The 23,337-nt window shown below is 44.7% G+C and overlaps 1 protein-coding gene and 1 long non-coding RNA gene across 4 annotated transcripts in view; one reads left to right on the plus strand and one right to left on the minus strand.

Moving 5' to 3' along the window:
* The window catches only part of LOC101065727 (protocadherin-15-like), a 103,624-nt gene that overhangs the window by 57,903 nt on the left and 22,384 nt on the right, over positions 1-23,337 (plus strand). For all 3 annotated transcript variants that reach the window (XM_011606156.2, XM_029842026.1, XM_029841981.1), the window contains exons 19-29: positions 101-194; positions 3,497-3,625; positions 8,851-8,970; positions 9,041-9,226; positions 9,454-9,690; positions 10,749-10,865; positions 11,524-11,664; positions 12,996-13,108; positions 22,040-22,149; positions 22,264-22,404; positions 22,883-23,010. In XM_011606156.2, coding sequence (XP_011604458.2) covers positions 101-194; positions 3,497-3,625; positions 8,851-8,970; positions 9,041-9,226; positions 9,454-9,690; positions 10,749-10,865; positions 11,524-11,664; positions 12,996-13,108; positions 22,040-22,149; positions 22,264-22,404; positions 22,883-23,010 — 1,516 coding nt within the window. The remainder of the gene's footprint in view (positions 1-100; positions 195-3,496; positions 3,626-8,850; positions 8,971-9,040; positions 9,227-9,453; positions 9,691-10,748; positions 10,866-11,523; positions 11,665-12,995; positions 13,109-22,039; positions 22,150-22,263; positions 22,405-22,882; positions 23,011-23,337) is intronic.
* On the minus strand, positions 8,744-9,618 carry LOC115251083 (uncharacterized). The gene is made up of 3 exons (XR_003889638.1): positions 9,490-9,618; positions 9,056-9,239; positions 8,744-8,958 (listed from the first exon to the last, which is right to left on the minus strand). It is a non-coding gene; the product is annotated as an uncharacterized lncRNA (long non-coding RNA).

A 23,337-nucleotide genomic window follows, 5' to 3' on the forward strand; every position in this document is an offset into this window, starting at 1 on the left:
AGTGTGAGAATGCTCGACAGGGTCGCTGTTATCTCTGGGCAGCTCTAATCAAATGCAATAGGAGAATGAAGGAGTTAACCCATCTTTGCTCTGTCTTCAGTTCAGGCCATTTGCTTCTGAGTTCGCCTCTGGATAGAGAGTCTCTGGATCACTACACCCTGGAGGTCACAGCTTCAGACGGTCACCAGGAGGGGGTAAGAAAAGAACTGAACCATGCAGATTTAAACTGGCTGATTTTGAGTTCTTCTAGCTCCTCCGCTGGATTTTAAGTGGCTGCTGAGGGGAAACAAAACCCTTCACAGTGAAATGCAGCATACACCAGCTGCGGCATTCAGTATTAGGCACAACTGCTCCTCATTCAATAGGAATCATCAGAACAGTCATAGTCAGCTCTTAACAATGATGTTTCTGCACTAGTAAGTACTTAAATCAGCATTGAAAAGAAGGTTAACGCTCACATTTACTCAGTAATAAGCATATTTACTGCAAATATGGATCCTGTTTTCAGACTTTAATTACAAAATGTATCTAATAAAGCTCCAGTGTATAGAATAGAATTCCTTTATTGTCAATGCCTGGCTAGCAAACATCAAATGTGTTTGTAGCTAGCTTTACACCATGTTTTACACCTGCGTCTCCTTCAAGTCTCTCCAGTAAGGAACTCGGTGTTTTTCTTTCCTGCTCGGCTGTTAAAATCTTACGATTTCGGCGTTTCCCCACCGGCTCCCCAGGTGATGTCCAGAGAAATATTGATAGAAATTCATGTCAGAGAGATTAAAAGAAATGAAGAGTTCAGTCCATTTTAAGCTGCTTCCATTAAAGAGGAAACATTTGACACCACTTGCTCAGAAGCCCTTCCTTTAGCTCCACCTGTCTACACCATGAACTTAAATCAAAGGGTCAACGTGAATATATTTAAAGGGAAAATAATGGTTCTCTGATAGAAAATGAGAGACGCTGAAATAAAGCAAATATTTCCTTAGTTTGGGCACCGCTGCTTTAATGAATCCACGACATACACTAACTAACACACCAAGATTAAAAAAGCCTTTAGCCTTTAGTCTGCTGCATGTCTAGTTTCACCAATACTGTACCGTACCCCAACTGGAAGGTGCATGGACAGCATGGGTGCCTTATTTTTTAGATAAAAAGACCATTTGTTCATGACCATTAAATGACCATAGGTCACCATCACATATATGACTGACACAGTTCGTATGTCTTGCAGAGGTGCAGCACAAAGGGGAGGAGCTTATTCTCCTGCTACAATGATGCAGTCGTGTCCCCTCCAGACATTCCATCAATTATCTTTGTGCCCCAAAGGTCTTTGAGCTGCTAAAAGCAGTTTGGACATTTTTTGCCATATCACTCTATATTCACTCACATCTTATATTCTTTTTTTTGGGGTGGGGGGGGGGGGGGGGGGGGGGGGGTGAAATTGTAGGAGCTACAGAGACATAAGGGAAGATGAGAGTAGAAGCAGAGGGAGAGAATATTGGGGTGTAGGTGCCTTACACAGGCCCATTAATCAGCATCACTCCAAAGGCCTTGGGTTGTCTTTATATGCCAACACACACACACACACTGTACCTGTGTCCCCTATTATTAAATGTCCCATTGTGAGAGTGGGAGACTGCAAAGTGCCTAATTGGCTATTTTGCCACTGAATCCATCATAGTGCCAAGAATTGAAGACCCTGCTGGCCAGTAAAGCTGCTTCACTCTGGAGCTGGGCATTATGGGATGCCTTACGACTTTCACTCCGGGAGCAAGAGCGTTTAATCGACTATGTGGCGTCATTCACATAAGTATCGTATTACAGCTGCTGTAACCAATAACGACAGTAATAACGCAGTAAAAAAAGTCAGTAATTACTCTGCCATTCTTCTAATTTCCTTGATGTCGGCAAATCTGACTCATTAAGCTTTGTATCTGTGATTGCTCGTACATACAAATGCTGCTGTACAAACATAGTTATTCCTTTCCTGAAAAGCTCATTTGTTAAAGGTCAGCTTACCAGAGCAGCGCAGAAGCCCAGGTATAGAGTTGTCGTCTGCAAAAACAGTGTAGCTGCATTTATTTAAACTGCTTTTCAAATTATAGTAGGGGAAGAAAAAGGCTTTTCATCCACGAAGAGGTGTCAGTGTAGCGCAGAATTTACAAAAAGGTCAACAAGTCTCAGTTTCAGGAAGGACAAAAGGGCGACATTCCTCTTGTGAACGGGTGCATGTGGATAGGAGGCAGAGCAACAAGTGAGGCTTGAACATTCTGTTGCCCTTGACACTGAATTTGAGAGGTATTGACCTTTTGCATGTGTTGGAAAATCACAAAACAAATCATTTTAGCGATACTATTTCAAACCTTTTCAGTTTAAAAAGCTAGAAAAACAGCTCAAAACACCTCATATGAAGGTGATTTCTACAAATAGGCGCTGGCAGGTTGTCATAGGTGTGTATGTGATGAGGAGGTTTGCATCCCTAATTGGCTGAGGGAGAGCTGGCCGCCATCTGAAACCAACAACACACAGTGCACGTTCTCACGTGGAGTTTGAAGTTGAATGTTTTTATGGTATTCCATCCATCCGCGCCTGCAGATGGAGTTAATAGTAATATCGAAAAAATCTTACATTATTATGTATCTAGAGACACGGTGATAATGGCAGGTAGACTCCGTCTGACCCACAAAGGCGATTGTGCACCAAGTCGATGTCACTTGGGGTCCCTCTTAGTCCCTCCAGATTTTCCATTGTGTTTGAGGTGCTTTCACTTCACAGATTTCAGATAAAGCTTTCAGTCAGCTCCGTGCCCTGCACTTCAGTCTCCTTACAGCGGCGTCTGCCCTCCGCCACCGTCCTGCTGTGGTGACTCTGTTGGCCATCTGTCCCTTTTTACCACCTCTTTCTTGTTACCTTCTTGAAATTCTTTGTGAAAGGTAGATTCAACTCTTTTGTGTTTGTGTGTGAGAAAGGAAAAGCAAGAAAGAAAAGTGATTCATCAGAAAATTATTTACTTATTTTATTGTATCTACTGTATCTCAGGATACAAACACAGCCGGCCGGGCAGTAAATTAAAGGTTTTACCTGCTTTAGGTGCTCTCTCTCTCTCTCTCTCTCTCTCTCTCTCTCTCTCTCTCTCTCTCTCTCCCTCTCTCTCTCTTTCTCTATCTCTCTGTGCACAAGTTTGCAAAAGAAAAATTAGAGAAGATTGTCTTAGCAATGTTGGTTCCCTCCTGTGTAACAGAGGATTCATCATTCAGCTCATAGATCCTTCCTGCTTCAACAACTGCTGTGATAAAATGTTGCAAAAAGAAATGTGTAAGTCTTAAATGATCATAATCAGGCCGTATTTTGTAATATTGCAACATATTTCATTATAATGGAGGAGCCATTTTGATGTGCTACTCTTAAAAACACACATTTCATGTTAAGATCAGTGTTCTGCGACGCGATCACCTCAGTAACGAGGAACGTGCGCCTGCGTGTGTGTGTGTGTGTTTAGACCTCCACGGCGACGGTGAACATCGTGGTGACAGATGTTAATGACAACGACCCGCAGTTCGACCCCTCGCTGCCAGTGAATCTCACCGTCCCAGAGGAGCAGGGTCATGCCTACGTTGGACGGGTCAAGGTAGGAGGCCAGTGAGCAAATGTCAGAGCTATTCCTGTCTGTGGAACAACCCGCTATTCCCATCGATCAGCTGTGTGAGGCGCACATACTGTATGCTGGGATTTATGCTCTCTTCCGTGAAGAAACAGTTGTTTAGAATACACTAAGCACACACGTTAAAATAACCTTGTCACCTTTTTAATTGAGAACAAATTCTGGCTTTGTTTCATTTCCCAGTTGATGAGTCTTGGTTGAGCCTTCATTAAATCTCTCTGTAGTTTGTTCAGTCAGAATCCAGGTTGGCTATTCTCCTGCGCTTTGATTCACACCGTCTAGATGAAGTAGAGGCAGGATTGCAGAACCGAAAACAACCACTTTGCTCGGTTCCAAAATCCACACACTGTAAATTTGGAAGTATTTTTCAGAGAAAAGAGAAGAGTCAGTGTGTGTGAGTGCCTCTGCATGTGTATGTGTGGTTTCTTGTGCTTGCTACATGATGGGTGTCAAAGAAAAATCCTTCTTTTAGCAAAATGAGGGCATTTTTGGCTGGTCCTCGAATCTTAAAGGACCGTTTAGGGGTTCAGAGTTAGTTTCGAGGTTGGGGTTACAATTGGGTTTAGGGTACTCACAAAGATAGCAGTATAAATGTGTGTGTGTGTGTGTGTGTGTGTGTGTGTGTGTGTGTGTGTGTGTGTGTGCGTGTGCGTGTGTGGAGCATAGCAAGAGCCTCACACCTCTTTTACTGACATGCTCTGTCTGGGGACTCAACCATGCTGGCTGTGGTTAAAACCCTCTTAAATGTCAACAGGTCTCCAGGCTCAAACTGTTCCCTAAACAGGAACAAAAATCCATGCTGTGCTGCCAAAGTCACATGGCGTCCATCGCCAGTCTGCTGGATCGAGCGTATGGACCAGCATTATGGTTCAGTCCTTTCTGCCTGGGTGACAGAGGCCGTGCCGTCTCCTTGTAAGGCTCCTTCCAATGATAGCAGCAGAACATTCGTTACCTTTAGAGGGAACATAATTACACAAACCTCAAAGCTGCCTTGGAGCCTCATCTGCATGTCTGTCCTTTGAGGTCTCTTACCGCACAATGAGTCAAGACTCTAATTAAATTCGGCTCCTCCAGCTTTTCACAATGGGGACTGAAGATCACCAGCATAATGTTGTCAGGCGGGGCAGCTTCGTAATCAACGCCGTGTGTCGTTCTCTCCCAAGACTGACTGAAGGGTGCAAACATGTTTGGAGGTGACCAAGACACAGACGTTTCACGCAGAGATGTGCGACTCTACGTGTTCTCGCTTTTAGCTGAAGCACTTTTCACAGCTCCACCTGCTTCACAACTCTGGCTTTTAGCGCTGTTTTGGCGACGTTTAGGGAAGACCTTTGAAAGGTTCGACCTCTGGCCCTGACTCAGGGTCAGACTGTTTAGGGGCAAATGGAAAATAGTTTATGGTCTGGAGAATTTGGACAGGTCCTGGGAATGTGAAGGTGGATGGCATGGGGGTGGGTCGACACTCACAGGGACGATAGCAGAGGCTAATTAATGTGGTCTGAAGCGTTAATGCTACAACATGACTGAATGGAAATAAGGACGCTCGCTCTCTGTAACCCCCCCAACACACACACACACACACACACACACCCTATGGTGAAAATCTGACACATAAACAGGCTCTGATCTTTACTGGTGCTCCCTTGGTTCTACGCTAGCTCGGATTTGCTACCAGCTTAGCGTATCATCGTTACGCTGCGGCGCCTGGCGTCTTGATCAGATGACACGTTCTAAATGTTACAGCGGTGCTTCCTCTGCTTTACTGCTCCCCAGATACACGCATGCCCTCGTTTCTTAGGCTTTATGTTTTCTTGTTTGGTTTCAACCACCGTGTCAGTTGGGACTGGGGAGAGCTGCAGTCATTAAATCACAGCTGAAAGGTTTCAGACGGGGGCCGCCATGATACACAGACACAGGTTACACACGCACGGCTCGGCGTGGCGGCGTACCTGTTGGGTTCAGTTCTCCTGTTTGGCAGGGAATCGTTCCCACTGGTGCCTTGTTAGTGGTGCATGGGTGGGTATGAGGTTTAAATGGAGCTTCCTTTCTAATCAGGGTCTTTCACCGTGCCGCTCCTGCAGATGCACGGATCGGATTCAGATATCCTTCTGAATTCCCAGGATCTGTATCCGACAGACTTCTGTTGTAGATGTCTTGTTTGTCTGTAGCAAACAGCTTTAACACTGGGTTCAGGTGATATAGACAGAGAATATTAGCTCAGGTATCAGCCAGGGGAGTCTGAAAACATGACTCTCACTGTGGAAATGTAACCAATTTTCAAGGTTCTGATGCATTACAAGGCCCAGTCGGAACTAGTTCACACAATTCCAAAACCTTTAAGCTAAGCTAGAAGCTTAGCCTGATACTTCCAAGTCCACTCAGACCTTTGGCTCCAAGTCAGAGAGATGAGCTCACTGAAGGAGCTTGAAAACTTTTCCAATCTTAAACATCCCATTTTCAAGGGTCTTTGGATATTTTCCAAACCCAAAGAGCCAAGCTGATCCCTCAACAGGCTTTTCGAAGCACGAATCTGGGCCTCCATCCAAAGCCTTTGCATACCTGGGAGCATTAAGCGGTTCGTTCCTCCTGGAAGAGGGAACGGACCTGACCTTGGCTGGCTGAAGGAAACAAGGAAAGAAGTGAGATACGCATGAGCGGAAGAGAGAAATCGGACGGGGACACATGGGGAAAGAAAGGGGTTGTCTTCAGAAAAAGAAGATAAGACGGCAGCTTTGGGAATACATGTGCGTTCTTGTATTAACGCTCCGTTTGGAACACAGTTTCCATTTTGAAAAGATAAAAAGGGAGAGAATCAGGTCGAGAAATGGCTGACCTTTCTGCTGAGATACAAATTCGCAGTACTTATAAATGAGTTTTTGACGGTGGAGGACACCCCCCCCACCCACCCACCCACCCACCCACCAGCACCTATTTTCCTTGAAGCCTCTCCGCCCCCTCTAAAGCAGCAAACCCGGAGAGTGACGGGATGGGGACGCATCGGGAATGTTGCCATTCGACTACACTTCAGCATTTTTTGCATCACTCCTGCGGCGGCGCCTGTTTGGGGCACAGCGGAACCCTGATTTCTGTCTGATTTCAGCATCTTCAACAACAATTTGTGCAATCAGTCTGTGAAATCGCGTCCCGCGGATCAGATGGAGCAACAGCGCTGGGAGGTGATTGTCTGCCGTTCCAGCGTGTTTGTGTGGTGTCAGGGGTTATACAACACACAACAACATGCTAAAGGAATCACACTCTTTGGATCACCATTGCCTCATTGAATTGTACTTCTTGTTTCTATTTTTTTCTTTTCAGAATAAAACATGCACATTAGCTGAGATGTAAACACTTAATGTACTTTGAACCCTTCACTGAACTGATGCTGCATTTCATAGTTTTCTTTTCTAATGCTGTTGACTCGTGACAACAATAACCGAAAACAATGAGAGGCCAGTTCTCTTTCCGTCTGCATCTGTTTAGAAGCAAGAAGTGTTGAAAGTGTTGCATTTTTTGATCTTCACGCAGAGCCATGGAGGAGTCTCTTTATCTGCATTTCAATATTAATGTGCACACTGACTTCCTGTTTGATGACACCGTTTATTAAATGCTAAACACACAGAGAAGCTGCTGCGAATAGCAGATCTGTGAGGCGCAAACCCCAACACAGCCGCTTCATCAACGTGTACAAAAGTTTAAATGTCTCCAGGCTACAATTGCTTGGTAGCTCTCCGCATGTTCCCTGCGCAGCTAATTACTGCCGTCCAGGTTAATTTTACTGTCTCGTTTGGCGGCGATACAATGCCAACTCAGCTGAAGACGTGTGGTGTTTACTTGCTCCTGCAGAGATGTAGCACGCGTGCACGGGTCTGACTATTTTACCACATTCACTCAAAAATCGGAAGTGATTCTAAAGATGTAGCACAACAAAGCAGGAGGAGGTGGTGAGTGTGCGTTCTGGTACGATTTACGCTGTTTTAAACTGATGTTTGAGTGATTTGATTCATGGGTCCAGGAAAAATGTACAGAGATAGATAAAAACAAACCTCCCATTAATTTAGTCTGAGACGCTGCTGCTCTATCCAGGGAAGAAAATAGAGTGGGTGAAGCGTGATGAGGCGAGAGAAGTAAAGAGGTGTGAGCACTCAAACAGGAGCAGAGGAGCTGACGAGGGTGCAGGCTCTGAGCTGCCTCTTTGTTGTGTGTGTTAAAGGGCAGCACGTACATTAATCCTGCTGTGTTTGGGGCTTTTTACTGTCTGGCAGCATAAATATGCTGAGAATAGTGAAGCAATCATGGAGGCGACAGAGCAAACAAGAGTGACACACAAACACAACTTTAGAAAGTGCACATATGTGGAAAATGTATTCATCCACTGCGCACTAACAGCTTTATGGATAAAGACTCCAGGGTGGTTTAATACCAGACCACCATCCATTAACTTAACAGGAAATCACCATCTAAGAAGCAAATACTGGCAGATTAGGCATAATAGGAATAACACAAAGTAGCCTCTAAATGAAATGACATATGTTTATGTTATTGGAAGCAGTAGCCATTGATATGTTTCCATTTTGGAGAACTTATTGATCTGTTTTTTGGATCCTGTGTTTGTGTAATTGGGCCCATCTTCCCATCTGGCCACAGTTGCTGCTTGTTGATATCTGATGTTGGGTCGGATGCTCATGTGTGAACTTGAATATTTTCATTTTTTTGATTTTGTTTTGTGTTGTGAATTTTGCTGCAAATAAGCTTTCTTTGCTTTTCCTGTGGTCCTTGAGATTCAAGTGACAATATAAGTCGCCTTCAATGGTGAAAGCCTAGAGGAAAAATCTTAAATGTTGGCCCAAGAATTCAGAACATCTAAGATAAGTTGAAGAACATAATACATATGAATATGGTCTCATCAGAACTGTGGAATCGCTAGTGTTAAGAAGTTCAAGTTAGGTGGAATTAACAATAACAACTTTAATTGTGCTGACTTTAATCTGCAGTGAGCTGTCTTTGGATAAAGTACTGAACAAGGTCAGAGTGCAGAAAAGTGCTAATAACAGTAGTTAAATACTGTCCAGGAGCTGAGGAATATCCCAATAACAGTGAAGTCTAATGTTGCATACATTTACTCACTGTATGGTTGTAGAGGTGTAACCTGATCAAGCTTCCATCAGAGCCTTTCATCATCCGCTTGTGTTTAGGCCACCGATCCAGATCTGGGGGCGAGCGGTCAGGTTCATTATCGGCTGGTCAACCACCAGACGCTGTTTTCCATCAACGCAACCGGAGCGATCCGAACAGAGGCGCCGCTGGACAGAGAGGTAAAGATGGGCCCCGGCACAGTCTGGTTGGCAGACGTGGCAAAAATATCAATGCGCGTGTTTGTCAAAGGTGAAAGGCCACTACTTCCTGATCGTCGAGGCCTCGGACGGAGCGACGGATCCCCGGAGGTCCAGATTAATGCTGTCGGTCACAGTTCTGGACGTAGACGACAACAGTCCGATATTCACCCAACAGTCTTACAGCGCTAGCTTGGCAGAGAACAGCCCCAAACACACACCTATTCTACAGCTGACGGTGGGTGCAGCCGCTGCCGAGGGCAGATAAAAGCACGGCACACACACACACACACACACACACACACACACACACACACAAACACACAGGTCTCAGTGCACTTGATGAAACAGTCTGCTTGTTGCTCCAGCTTGACCTTCTGGCAAACATGAAAGATCCAAGCTGATCAAAGGCGAAGGTATTAACCCCCCCCCCCCCCCCACTTCGCTCCCCCTGTTCCTGTGTAGGCGCTAGATGCCGACCTCCACTCCAACCTCACATACCGAATCCGATCCGAAGGCGTGGACCCCGAGATCCTCCGGCTTTTCCACCTCGACCCAGCGACCGGAGAGCTGTCTGCTCTCAAAGTGTTGGACTACGAGGGATTCAGCGAGTCCGATCCCTCTTACACCTTCACCGTGGAGGCCGTTGACGCAGGGGGAACTATGCCTCCTGGATTAGCATCCGTCACTGTCAGAATCACGGTGGGTGTGGGTTTGTCTGGCCGTGTGTTACCTAAAACCAAGGACGGAGGCACGGCTTGTGTATTTATACTTTAAAGGAAAATACTGAGCCAAGTTTTTCTTTTAACTCCACACTTTTAGCTCCAAATCATCAGAGCTTTGAGATATAAGATGTATCAGTTCTGGTCTAAAGACCTTTAGTTGTTGTTGTTGTCGTTGTTGTCATTGTTGTTGTTGTTTGAGGGTCAAAGGTTTGTGCTAACACAAGTAGAGCCAGAACAAATGTGTTTGATTAGCAACAGTTTGTTAGCAATGACATTGTCAGTGTGAGAAGCAGAGGTGGCCATTAAAAAAGTTACATTTCCAAAAAGCCTTTTTATTACTGACCAGATATGAAGTCCTTGTTAGACTAATTTATCTGATTTGCCACTCTGGCACTATTTTGCAGCATATCTTAATATCTCCTGTATTCCCACCACTAGATGCCAACAAATCCATCATTCTGGAACATTAAGGGGGGGGGGGTTAAATCTCCTTATGTGTTTGGCTGATGTTGGTCTTTACTGAGTGTTAATACAGATTCATTTAATTGGAAGGTTACCGTTGCCTCATAGTGTGAGTGGATCAGGTGATATCGGAGCAGTGGCTCCTGTTTTCCTTGGTTTTGTAGCTGCAGACATTCAGGGAGCACACAACCGTTTCTGCATTAGTTTTCTGCATTGTGTGAGCACTCTGACGTCTCACACGTCCATCACCAATTACCACTAATTACAGCCATTTCGGCTCACCCCTGTCCTTTTCTACACCACGTCTTTTCACTCGTGCGGCACCCTTTTCTATTCACATTTGTGTTTTTGAATAGGCTCCTCTCTCTGGTGTTAACGTTCCTTGTTCCTGTAACTTTGGAGCAGACTTTCCTCCCACTTCATTCGGATTGCTGACAGAAGATTGAATGGGGAGAAAATGCTGGCGGTCATTCCTTTCACAAGCTCCTCTGCAGGAAACAAAAGTGCTTTCTGAGTTAATTCAACAGCGCTGCTTGTTTATTGGTCATAATTTGTTCAATCTTGCCCCTGCAGGACATGAATGACTTCTCTCCGGTGTTCGGACGGTCCCTGTACAGAGGCATGGTTGCTCCCAACGCTGTTAAGGGAACCATCGTAATCACAGTTATGGCCAATGACTCTGACCCCACGGTGAGTTTTTCTCCGAGCGTTGGCAGGAAAATGCTGCACAATAGCGGTGCATAAGCCCACTGGGTGCGAGCTCTTCGTGCTCCAACGCTGCTGCTTCACCTTTTTTTAATCGTTAAAGTGGATTTACTGCGTGAACATCTTAAAGGGTGCTGTAGCGCTTTCGCTGTAAAACAAAGGTTAGCTCATTTTCAGGTCCTCTGCAGTTATCCTTGGGTTCTAAATGATCCAAATGCAGTTTGAGAAGACCTTCTGTGGCTTTCTGTCATTGGGACTTTTGAGCCTTGCTGCGGCTCAGTAAAAGAAAGAGAGCGTGTGCTGCTTACAGCACATGTAAGAGTTGCAAACCTTCCCTCCTGTCTTATTTCAGTGTTCAATCAGTGCCAGGTCATAAATGGTTTCCTAAATATGCATGGAGATGCCATTAAATGAAATGTGTTGCATCATCCCTCTCCCACCTGAGCGATGGCCACAGAGAATCACACTCAAAGGTAATTAGTCCTGGAGAGGGATGTCGTAGTTGTCCCTGGAATAGAACTTTCTGGACTGAACCTAATGGCCTTGGCTGATAAATAACATGGGCCCATTTCAGCTTTGTAGAGATGCCGAAAAGCACATTTATCACAATTTGTTTGTGACAACGTCCAGGTTCTTTTCACAGGGAACGCCTGCAGGTCTGGTGCGCTATAAAGTGGACCCGGAGGCCTATCCATACTCTGGCAGCATATTCGATGTAGATGACAAGACAGGAAACGTGGTAACGAGAGTAAATCTCAACGAGGAGCCTAACCTCAAATTCAGTGTAAGGAACTATATCTTCATAAGAATCCTCTATACAATGTGTTTATGCCTGTGTGTGTGTATGCGTGCATGCATGTGTGTGTTCTATGATGTCCTGGGGACTTGTCATGGTGGATTCCTACAGCTAACCCAGAGGCTGCTGAGCCAGACTTCAGGGTTGGTTTATTTATAAATCATTTGGGTTAGACTCTCAAAAGTTACCACCACAAGTTCTTCATCAAGTTTATCAAGTTGTGTTAATGGTGTTATGGAACTTCTGCCAATATCTGACAAATGAGAAACGCCAACATGAGGGCATATTCGGCAGTGAGGATGGATGTTACAGGGCTGCTGTTAACGACATCATCAGACACGGGATTCATGGTGCGATGAGTTGGGAATCTGGAGATTCTGTCCATGAGGCCATGACTAGGAAATATCTCTAAACTGCAGCACTTTTCACGCTGCTGAGACGTGATTGTCTGTCGGATACTATTACATTTAAAATATCATCATATTTAATGTTTATTCTAACTGTAATGTAGTAAAAAAACAATCACAAAATGCTCAAGTGATACATATTTATACTAAACTAAGTCCACCACAGCATCTAATTGTTCCTCCAGTCCCTCTGTCGCGCTAATTTCATCTTTTCATTGGGTTTGAATTTGGAGTACAAGGATTCAGTGTCCTCTGAAGACAGTACTCGGGGGGATCTGGGCCTTGTCTGCGACCCATAACTCAAAACAAACTGAATCAATCCAACACTAGTTTTGGGAACCTGGGGCGGCGACATAATGTCCAAAATATCTTCTTTCAAGGACGCACCTCACTGACAGATGTCTCATTTGCATCTCCTCAAGAGCAACTTTCAGAGCAAAAGTCTTGTGTGGCAAAGTCAGAGATGAGGAGCTGAAGAACGAGCAACCGAACCAAATCACCGGCGTCGTAATAAACCAAGGAAAGTGTTCCACAATCCGTCCTGCAGCCACAGCGATCAATACTTTCAGCTGTTAACATGTGAACCACTGAATTAAAGGAAGGTCAGAGCAGTATAAATAACAACTTTAATATTGTGGTATTTAAGACTGTGGCTCATTAGGGATCCTTTGGGGCCAGTTAACCGTAGTTACCTCCCAATTAAATGGAAAAGAAAGGAGAAGCAGGAACCAATTATGACGCCACTGGGAGGCATGCTCATCCTGCTCTCCAGTTCCCATGCCAATAACGTGCTTTTCCAACCAGGGGAGCGAAGACGTGCGCATTGGCTTTGGCTTTGCCTGCATTTGTTGCTCTGTCTGCTGCCTGTGATGCCATTAGAAATGTCAGCTCAAGGTTGTGTTTGCACGGCAGCTGCTGGTGGTGGCCTACGATGACGGGGAGCCCCCCAAGGAGAGCACGGCTCTGGTGGAGATCACCGTGCTCCAGCCGTCTGTCATCCCAGTCTTCACTCAGGAGGAGTACCGGTAGAGTACAGCCACACACACACACACACACACACACACACACACACACACACACACACACACACACACACAAACTGTGGCTCATCCCAGCTGTCCCCATGTCCTCTGATATACTCAGTACAAAACTTACCTAATAGCATCTGACGCATTAATTCAAAGTTAATATTTTCAACATAAATTACTGTATTTTCATGACTATAAAGCACACTTAAAAGTCTTACATTTTCTCCAAAATGGACAGGGCGCCTTATAATGCGGTGCACCTTATGTGTGTTCCAAAATCTGAACTTGCTTTTTGGCTTTTTGGCTTGCCAACTTTCGCAAAAGCCATTTCTGATACAGAAGATGAGGCCTTTGATGGATTTGTGGATGAGGATTGATCAAAAAATAATGTGAGTACATTGCTAAATACAGGCTAGCATGCATGTTTTAAGCTAGCGGTATGTTTTACCATGCCTTATGGTCTCGAAAATACAGTAAGGCAGTTCAACCCATACAGAGTTTACTCCAGTTTACTCCACGAATATTCAGTCCCCAACTGTTTGTGGTTCTGGTGTTACTGCAGATAAACAGAAACCCACTTGTGACCATCTAATGTTGGAGCTGTTAGACTTTGCAGGTTATTCAATAATACTGAGGAAAATACAGCTAATTCAATAAGCTATTTTCTGCCTATGCTGATATCAGATTAACTAATAAATCACTATTGTTGTGTTGAGAACACAACAAAGTCGTTTCAATGCTCCCTCATTTAAAAACTTGGGAAGGATCTGGATGGTCATGTCTAAAAGTAATTGGACAGCCTGTTGGTATGCTTGCAGCTATTTCCTGGCTGCACAGGTACACGTGCCTCCAGCAGTGAGGACGTGTGCACCAAGATTCAAAATAAGCAGCTATTAATTATTAAGTTAGTGTGGTGATGAATCTTAAAGAGGGTACTTGTCCTCTTATCATGAGTTGCAGAGAAAAGAAGATCAACAGGGAAAAATAACATATTGTACGATAGAATTACAACATGTTGCTGCTCTTGTGATCTGTACAAACAAGACCTTCAAGACTGTAACAGACAAATGAATTAGAGGACATTAAATCACACAATCCATGGCCCACAAAACCAGACATGCAAGCGAGCAGCTAATCTGTTGAGGTAATGATGCGGTGATGCCTTCAGGAATGTTGGAAAATCCAACGCATCTCAGTCCAGGAGCAGGAAAAAGCAAAACAAGTTGAATTAGCTTCTGAATGATCAACAGATCTGTCTTCTGTTTGTGTCTCCATCCATCACCTAGAACACACAAACGTCCTCTGTATCATCTGCTCCATTTCACACTGTCCTTGTTTTTCACCTCATCTCGTGGAAGGTTTCAACCCTCCCGTTGGGTTTGCAGTGAATGTCAGTGACGTCAAAATTGAATAAGATGATAAACTTTGTCTTCCCCTAAATGTTTCAAAATGAAACCACGCTTCACCCAAGACCAACCAAAGTGTTTTTTGTTGTGCCCCCCTCCCCTCCCCCGTGTGGCAGGTTGTTAAAAGGATAATGTTAGTTTAGCTTCTTCACGGGTTTGGTCTACCCGTCTCTCTCCTCTTCTTCCTGCCAAAGCTTTGCATGGTTTTGGATGCAAGATTTGGGCGTTTGTTGTAACGGAGCTCACCTCCGAATGTGATCTCCTCCACTGTCACCCAGATGCTTAAACTTAAATTCAACCAGAAATGAAGCGTGTTTATAGAGCAGCTGATGTATCTTTTATTTAACCAGCCGGTCACATGGGTCATCATGAATAAACATTTATGCTTTGGACCTAATTTCAACATGTCAGGTCTCATCGATCAGGCTGCCGTCACACAGCTCTTCCAGTTTTAGAGAAAAATGAGCTGAGCGGGAGGGGGGGGGGGGGGGGGGTGTATCTGTGCCATTCATCAGTATGGAAAACAGCTGTTAAAATCACTAGACATGAACTGAATCCCAAAGGCAGACACACACAGGACTGAGTCAGGTGTAACTTTTTAATGGTGGTTGGCAGAGGAAAACCATAATTCACAAAACTACAAGTCCACAACGAGGTTGAAGCAGGCTGGGAGAGACGGGCAGGATCAGGAGACGGGGATGGAGAGCTTCAAACAAAAACAGGCACCAGGAGCACAAGGCCCGAGAACAGGAATAACCAAACACACGGGTCACACGTGACCCGAGCTGTTACCATGGATGGAAAGACAAGGAATTGGCCAGATGGAAGTGTGGAGCACTCTTTTGAAGCAGGAGGCAGAAATGAGCAGCAGGTGTGTGGATCATATGATGGGAGAGAACCAGGAAGTAGCCCCGCTGTCGCCGTGAGACAAAATATTCTTAGGTGTTCAGTGCAGAGTAAACAAGTCCAAGGGTGGAGATCAGTGATTTGAGAACTATATTACCAGCTTTGGGGAGCGTTTCACACCAAGAACACTACTATATATGCTTGTCTGCAGGTCACAACTTCTCTGCCTAGGTCATGCCTCCTGTTCCAACCCTCTACATTCCACTCTCTTCTACTGATTTATGTTCTACTCTGTTCTACCTAATGCATCTACTAGCTTGTGGATTATACAGGTCATTGTGGTGATTATACTGATGGTGTTTATGAATCATAACAAAAGATGCATGTCAAAAGATAGAAATAAAGAGAATAAACAATAAACAGTCTTTATTTTTCCACGCCGCCCAGGCTGGAAACAGACAAACAGGCCAAAGACTGACCAGGATCACAAGGGAGGGAGAGGGGGACAACACTGGGGGGGAACTCCTAACAACAGCTTGGGTCTGGAAATGATTGGGCCCGTCTTCGCTGACTTAAAGCTAACAAATGTTTCACTGTCATTGTTGGAGCTTATTAAGGCAGCTATGACACTTATGGAGATGTCGGGCCCACAGGCCTCGATCCCAGGGGCCAAGGCGAGTTTGCTTTAGTGATTCCCAGACTGAAGCAGAGACAGAGCGTATACATTTATCCCCCCACTATCACTTCATTAACACATCATTTAATCACAGCTAAAAGGGCTTTTAGACTTTTTCGTAAACTGTGGTTTCTAGTATGTCAACACGTTCTCACCCTTAATTAATGGGGGCGACCCTCAGATGATCCACTGCTATATAAGTCTGTCCATTAATATCAGTGCCTTTACTGTCACTGTTGGGATCAGGACTTAGAAACATTAAAACCCGGCTCGACACACCCAATGTTTAATGATCTGTATTGGGGAAATCAGCAAATACTTTCCAAATATCCGTTTTACAAAAAAGCACAAGTCATGAGCCGTGGCGAGTCTTGGAGTTTTAGGTTTCATTTTTAGACTATAGCATCGCGTGCTGGGGTTAAATACACACGCCACACCAGTCAGATCAGAGTTCATATGCAACCAGTCGCTGTAGCAAGAAGACCCTCTCCCCCTCTCCCCCTCCACCACTTCACCCCTCCCCTGAAGGATGCACCTGCAGAATTAGTATGCAGACCACACCAGATGCAGATGACTCTCCCTCAGCACTCCCCCTTCGTGCAGTTAAGTGAACGGAGGGAAAATATGGCGCCATCACAGGCAATTCCGATTTGCTCACCCCTCCCACCGTCTTCCTCTGTTTGTCTGTGCGCCCAAGTGCGTGTCAGTGAACGCAGCCAAATATTTACCACTATCCTGCCCTCTTGAATTATATTTTCACCTCTTTAGGAACAGAGGAAGATCCTTCTCCCACACGCCAGAGCCCTGCTTAAAATGCTAAATCGTCTGATCGATGATGGCAGCACCGCGCTGTCTTGCATCATTAAGAAGACAGAGACAAACGGCAACTGTCTCACACAGTGGAAGGGGATAAATCCTGCCATCCGACAGCTTTTCTGGAGTGATAAACTCACTCTGTAGTGTCAGATTACACTTAACACATCCAGCAGGTTGACCACCGAACAGCGTCCCTAGCAACCGATATAACAACAGCAGAGATGTGAAAGATTCATCAGAAGAACAAACAAACTAACGCTCCCATCTATAAACTGAATGAACATCATGAAAATGTAGTGTACGTCTAAACTATTGAGAAATAACATTTTCCACATTTTCCACTGCAAATGAAGGCAATGGCTGGTATGTCTTTATTTTGGGATGCAGCTGCAAACAGCCACATGAAAAGAAAAAGAATGATATAAAAAAATGTTACAATTTTTCAATTTTCAGGCACTAAATGTGAAACTGGTGCATTTTGTAGTGTTATTATTGCGTGATTTCATGTTTTGAGAGCGGCTTGTTGCTTTAGTGGAAAATGACAAGAGAATCACAAAGTTTTTTTTCAGAATTAGTGCTGAAATTCTGAACACACCATGTTTTGCTTTACATACGTAAAAAGAAAAGTGAAAGGAGACTGAAGCAGCTGACACTAACAAGCACACATGCTAAATATCTCCATGCTAAATACCTCCATGCTAAATACCACAATAAATGTAGAAAATGGTTGTTTACAGGAGCAAAGTGATGAGTTCAGTGATGAGTTTAGGGGTTAAAGTTTAGACTAGCAGATGTGTTTTTAGAGTTCTGAGGAGGTGTTTAGCAAAGCTATGCAGATCTGAATTCATAATCTTATTTTTCTTATTGCTCCTAGAACTACGGCAAATGTTAAACTCTCGTGCAAACTGGCTGGCAGCCATTTGACGGCACTACATTTTCAGAAGGCAACTGTAGGTCATCATGTTCTAGTTAAACACAGTTTTGGGCTCTTCTGTTGTTGCCTCTGAGATCAAAAAGGCTGAATGAACTAAAAGTATTTAAAAACCAAATTACTTTTCCTTTCTGTCTGTGGTGTCAGGTCAACATCTATGTTTCGTCTTGTGTAATTTAAACTTGGAATCTGCAGGTATCTGACACATCCAGCTGACGGATGCCTGCTTTGGTGCAGGTTGAGCGCTCAGTGTCACATTCCTGACACTTATGTGACACTTATTTGCAATAGCGTGTGAAACTCTGCCAGAGGTGAGGTGAGGTGAGGTAGCGAGGAGAGGAGAGGATGGATGTGAGGACAAGGTTGGGACAGGACATGGGAGGCTTTGGTACCTCTGCTGAGGACTGTGACCGCGGACTTTTTCCTTCACGCCTGCAAGAACTTCAGACAGACGGTTGGTTAATCAATGCTAATGCTAAAATAAAAGTATAAATCTGACCAGATTTTTAATGTGATCTCTTCCTTTGCGTATCATTTTCCTTGTCCACTACACTGCTCAGCAACCATTACTATGAGTGTCACACTCAGGACAGGTTTTTCTGTCTTACCAGATGCATTTTCACCTGGGATCCCAGTTTGGTGGGACAGAAAACCTGGCCTGACTGTGGCACTCATAGGACTGGGTTGTCTATACAGACTATTAACTGTATATCAGAACTGATAATTGAATTTGGTCTCTGCTGTGGGTGGTGCTGCTGTGGGTGGTGACTACAGTCAAGGACGTGACATATAGGCATCATAAATGTTCCTCTCAAGTAATGAAATCCACATTGATATTCAGTCGGATGAAGGTGGATTAAAGACTGGCCTTTGCCCCTCCTACAGTTACTGGTAAATATGCAGATATCATCTTAGTGATTGTAAGAGGTCAGTCTTAGAATATGGTCTTTCTAGAAAAACTGTTCATACATTCTGCTCCTGTTACACCCAGTTTCTTCAGTTAAACTCAAGCCTGCACAAATACCATCCTTGTTTTGTTTTCAGTGTTCAGCGTGTTCGTTTCCTGCCTGTGCTGTGCCAAGTCTCTCAGACTGCACGTTCAGCCTCACGCGTCGGACTGTCAGTCAGGAATTTTGACTGACAACAAAAGAAATGAGCAAAAGAGGGCCGAGAGTCAGTTGAAAATGCTGAAACACTTACAGACAAGAAAGCAGACAAGCACAGCGCGCGTAGCAGCTTGAGTGATTTATAGAAAGTCGAAAACATGCAGAGGTCCTGTTGGAGCGCTGGGGGCTGGGGAGATAAATGCGCCAGAGGTTGTAGAAAATGGATTTTGATTATTCAGACTATGCTGTGTGCAAGGAGGCAACAATGAAAGAAATCAAAGACATCTCCAGCACTTCATGGCTCTCTTGGAATAATGTTTGTTCTTAAAAGAGCGACAGCAACAGGCAGAAAAAGCACAGTTCTCCAGCCTCGCATAGTTGCAGCAAACAGGCTGAGAAGAGTCCAATCAGCCCATAAAGGTTAGAACTGCAGGCGAGCTGTAAGAGCCGTCGCTCAATGGGCTCTTGATGAAAACCCTACAGTCAATTAGCAGACGTGTGGTGGTGGTGGGGGGAAGGGGGGGGGGGGGGGCGGAGCGGACGGAGAGAAAGTTAGACAAGGAAAACAGTGTAAATAATGTGGAAAGTGTCGAAAAGCGGTGGCATTTTCAACTGGTCTTTGCACAGTGGTCTTTAATGCCCTTTCAGAGAGCTGACTGGAGGCGCTGAAAGAGCGGAGGCATTTACACTAATTATGAAGTGATCTGTCTCAGTGTGTGATATAATCTGTGATCTCCACCCTGCAGCCATGAGAGAAAGTAAAGGAAGCCAGTTTGCTCTATTTTGTTCATAACGACCAGAAGGCCAGGTTCTCTTCGTTTGGGCCGCTCCTTGTTGGCTAACCATGACCTGAACCAGCCGACGTAGATGGCCCCGCCCATTATGGCGCTCTGTGAATTCAGTGATGTGAGCTGTTACTGTTGGTTTCAGCTGTGCCATGTTTACACGGGGGGGGGGGGGGGGAATTCTGAGAAAGAAGTACAAAGAAAAGGAAGGAATAAAAGTAATAAACAAACAGGGACTTCAGAGAAAAGCAAGAATTAGTAGATCACTGCTGAAAAGCTGATATTCACGTCTGGTTCTGGTGCCTGTTTGTTCTGAAAGAATGGTAGAAGCACAAAGTGACCCGTTCATTTTAGACCACGAGGCAACAAACACAGAAACGTCATCAAAAAAAGAACAATAGCCATGTGTGCGTGCATGAGTTTACCTGTATTGTAATAAAAATGACAAATCAAAGAAAATAAGTAATTTCAAATTATGGACAGCAAAGCCTAGTTGTATTTTTTTTAAATTTCAGAATTAATATTTTTTGATGCTCAAGATGATGGTTAGGGTTAGCAACTTTGTTTAAAGGTCACAGTGGGCGGTTTCACTAATGGTGGCGTGCGTCGTGGGGGCCGTTTGACATCTGAGTCACTCTCTCACAGCAGTCAGTCTGTGTCCCCCCCCCCCATACACAGCCCCTGGTGGGGCTGCTGTTGCTCCTCTGGCTGCTCTGGCTTAGTTTTATGAGGCACAATCTGCTGAAAACCTCAGAGATTCACAAATTGTAGAAGAAAGCAAGTCCAGCTTCCCCACCAGCAGAGGTGGACTGGGACAAAAAAGCGCCCCCCTTTTTCTGGACCAGACCACAACGTCTGATAACACCTTTATGAGTCGGACTGTGCTGCCACATACATTAAGTCACGCAAATGAGCTAATGGGAATCAGTGAGAGTGGCCCTATCAAAGATTTACAAAAGGTGTAATTTATGATAGCAATGAATCTGAAAGCAGTATTCATTGTATTGGGTGTCTCTATTTATTCAGCATTTTGCTGTGGGTGGTGTTCCAAACACTTCTGTAACATAGACGACTCAGGACGGGCTGAGTAACCTGTGTCCTCCTACCCTGCTGTCCTCTCTCTCGCAGACACTCTCCTTTACTGGGGACGCCAGCTCAACCTAGCTGAATAAAACATGAATCGAGGCTGAGTTCTTTTCTTTTTTTTAAATAATTACACAGTCAGGTTCAGAATTATTGGATTCTCTGATAAACAGACACACAGCTAGACTGGTACCACGCCAGCAATGACCAAAATGATGTCATGTTAAAAGCTGTCCTTGCTCATATTTCTGTATATCATCCCCAAGCACCAACATGCCATAAGGCACATTTTCTCAGGGCCAATAAGTAGCTTAGCCTTGGGCTAGTCTAGTACTCACCCAACACACAATAATAGTCTAGGAATGACATCAGAATACCGCCGCTGTCTTTTTTGTCGTTTTTGGTGATTGGTGGTTTTTAAAAGGGCTCTCACATTCAAGAATTCAGGATGGAAGACATACAAGTACAAGCCTGGGCTTATTTTCTCATTCAGTCAGTGTACACAATGTCATATAAATAGCCAATAGTGGTTAAGAATGCCAGGTTCTACTAAATGTCCCCGTTCACTGTGAGTGCCAGTGCCAGAACCAGCGTCGCCACCACTGTTACAGCTGATGACGGCCCCGCCGTGGCAAACATGTCCGTCATCGTGACACTGCTCGCAACGAGTCAAACGGAGGAGGTGTTTCTGTGGTATGATTGGGCCAGGCCCTTGTCAATTGGGCCACTGACTGACCAGTCAGACTATTATAAATATATATATTTTAAAAAGTCCATAGCTGTCAACCCAAACAGCACGTCGGCCCAGGTCTGATGCTCAGTATTCCAGATAGCCAGTCTGTCCCTGCCCACCAGCATGAAAGAGTAGGAAGGAGGAGAACAACATTGTCGGAGTTCTCTTCTAAACTGGTTAAGGCTTAAACCACTTGTTGCTGTCCCAGTGTGATGGTAGCATCAGGCTAGCTGTTAGCCAGGAATCTGATCAATAACTGAAGGTGAAAGGTGAACTTACAAGGCAAAGAGGTTATCACTTTCTTCTTGAGAAAAAATCCATCTACAACTCAAATCTTTGTTTAATGTATCTGTCCTCTACCAGATTGAATTCCTATTTCATATACTGTTTCCTCTTCTTGGCCATCATGTTTTTACTCCTTCGTCTGTTGAGGACTCAGAAATCTGTCAGCATTAAGTAGTAAAACATGTCTGGTGTTTGTGAGTCCAGTCAGTTCTGCAGACTGCTCACCAGCTTTTAAAGATGATATTCATGATGCACTCGCAGGTTCCCCCCAGTGAGCGAGGAGGCAGAGGTTGGGACTCCGGTGGGGAGCATCATGGCAGCCGCTGTCAATCAAACTATCATCTACTCCATCATCGAAGGCAACGAGGGAGGTGAGTGGGCCGTAATCACGGCTGTTGCTGGTTTCACTGCAGCACTGTCAACTACAAGTCGCCTGAGAAACCTGAGCTGAGATTGACGCTTTTCTTTGCTCCGTGCGTTTCCAGGAGAGTTCACTTTAAATGAGACGACGGGGTTAGTTTCCACAGCCAAAGGCCTCGACTACGAGAGTAGTTCCAGCTTTGTTCTAAAGGTGGAGGCAGACTCCATCGAAGTGGCGTCGTCCAACCTCCGAGTTCCCTCCAAGAGTGAGTGCTGACAGGAGAACTCCGGCTTACTTTTGTTTGTTCCTTTATTTGTTTTCAAGTTAAGAGAAATTGCCTGTAATTAGGTCCACCAGCACCCTTTCGTCTTTCATACTTGCATTTTTGCCCTGCTTGTCCCTGCTGATTTTATTCATCCTTCCAGACTACATCTGCATGCCGCTTCATGACTAGCTGTGCTCCCCGGGGTCTCTCCTTTTAATTACCACTCTCCTTTTATTCAACTGTTTGCACTGAAGCTTTCATTAGGATTCAGTCAGGATTAAATCATTATCATACGGGCTTAAATCTTTGTGATCGTTAGCAAATCTCTTTAATTTTTCTTATTGATTTCAGTAAGTCGGTGCATTAACCGCATTTCTCCTGCGTGTCTGAAGGCTGGAGAAAAAGTCAGATGTGAAGAACTCTGGTTAGCTAAATCTGGATGCAGTAATCAGGGTGACCTGTGGTCTGTGTGTCCTAGCTAACACAGCGAAGGTGATCATTGACATCAGGGATGAGAACGACCACCAGCCCGTTTTCACCAGATCTCTCTACATTGGAGGAGTTGCAGAAGATGCCAAAACATTCACATCTGTCCTGCAAGTGCAGGTGTCGTCTAACACACACACACACACACACACACACACACACACACACACACAACCCCTAACCTAACTCTACAAACTTTAAAACAAGTCTGAAACCTCAAACACAACTTTGATGTGAGGCCCAGACAGAATGTCCTCACATAAAAAACACTGTCTTCACAACACAAGTGAAATGTGTTTTCGAGCACCCACAAGAACACGCACAAACATTAGAATTGGTTATTCAGCTCCAGCCAACAGTCCCAGACCATCCCAGACAATCAATGACCCCCCAACACACACAACTTTTTGTGGATCTTCCAGGCAGAGCTGAACCTGCCCACCCTGT

The sequence above is a fragment of the Takifugu rubripes genome, chromosome 1 (assembly GCF_901000725.2).
Source record: "Takifugu rubripes chromosome 1, fTakRub1.2, whole genome shotgun sequence".
In the NCBI taxonomy this organism is placed as follows: Eukaryota; Metazoa; Chordata; class Actinopteri; order Tetraodontiformes; family Tetraodontidae; genus Takifugu; species Takifugu rubripes.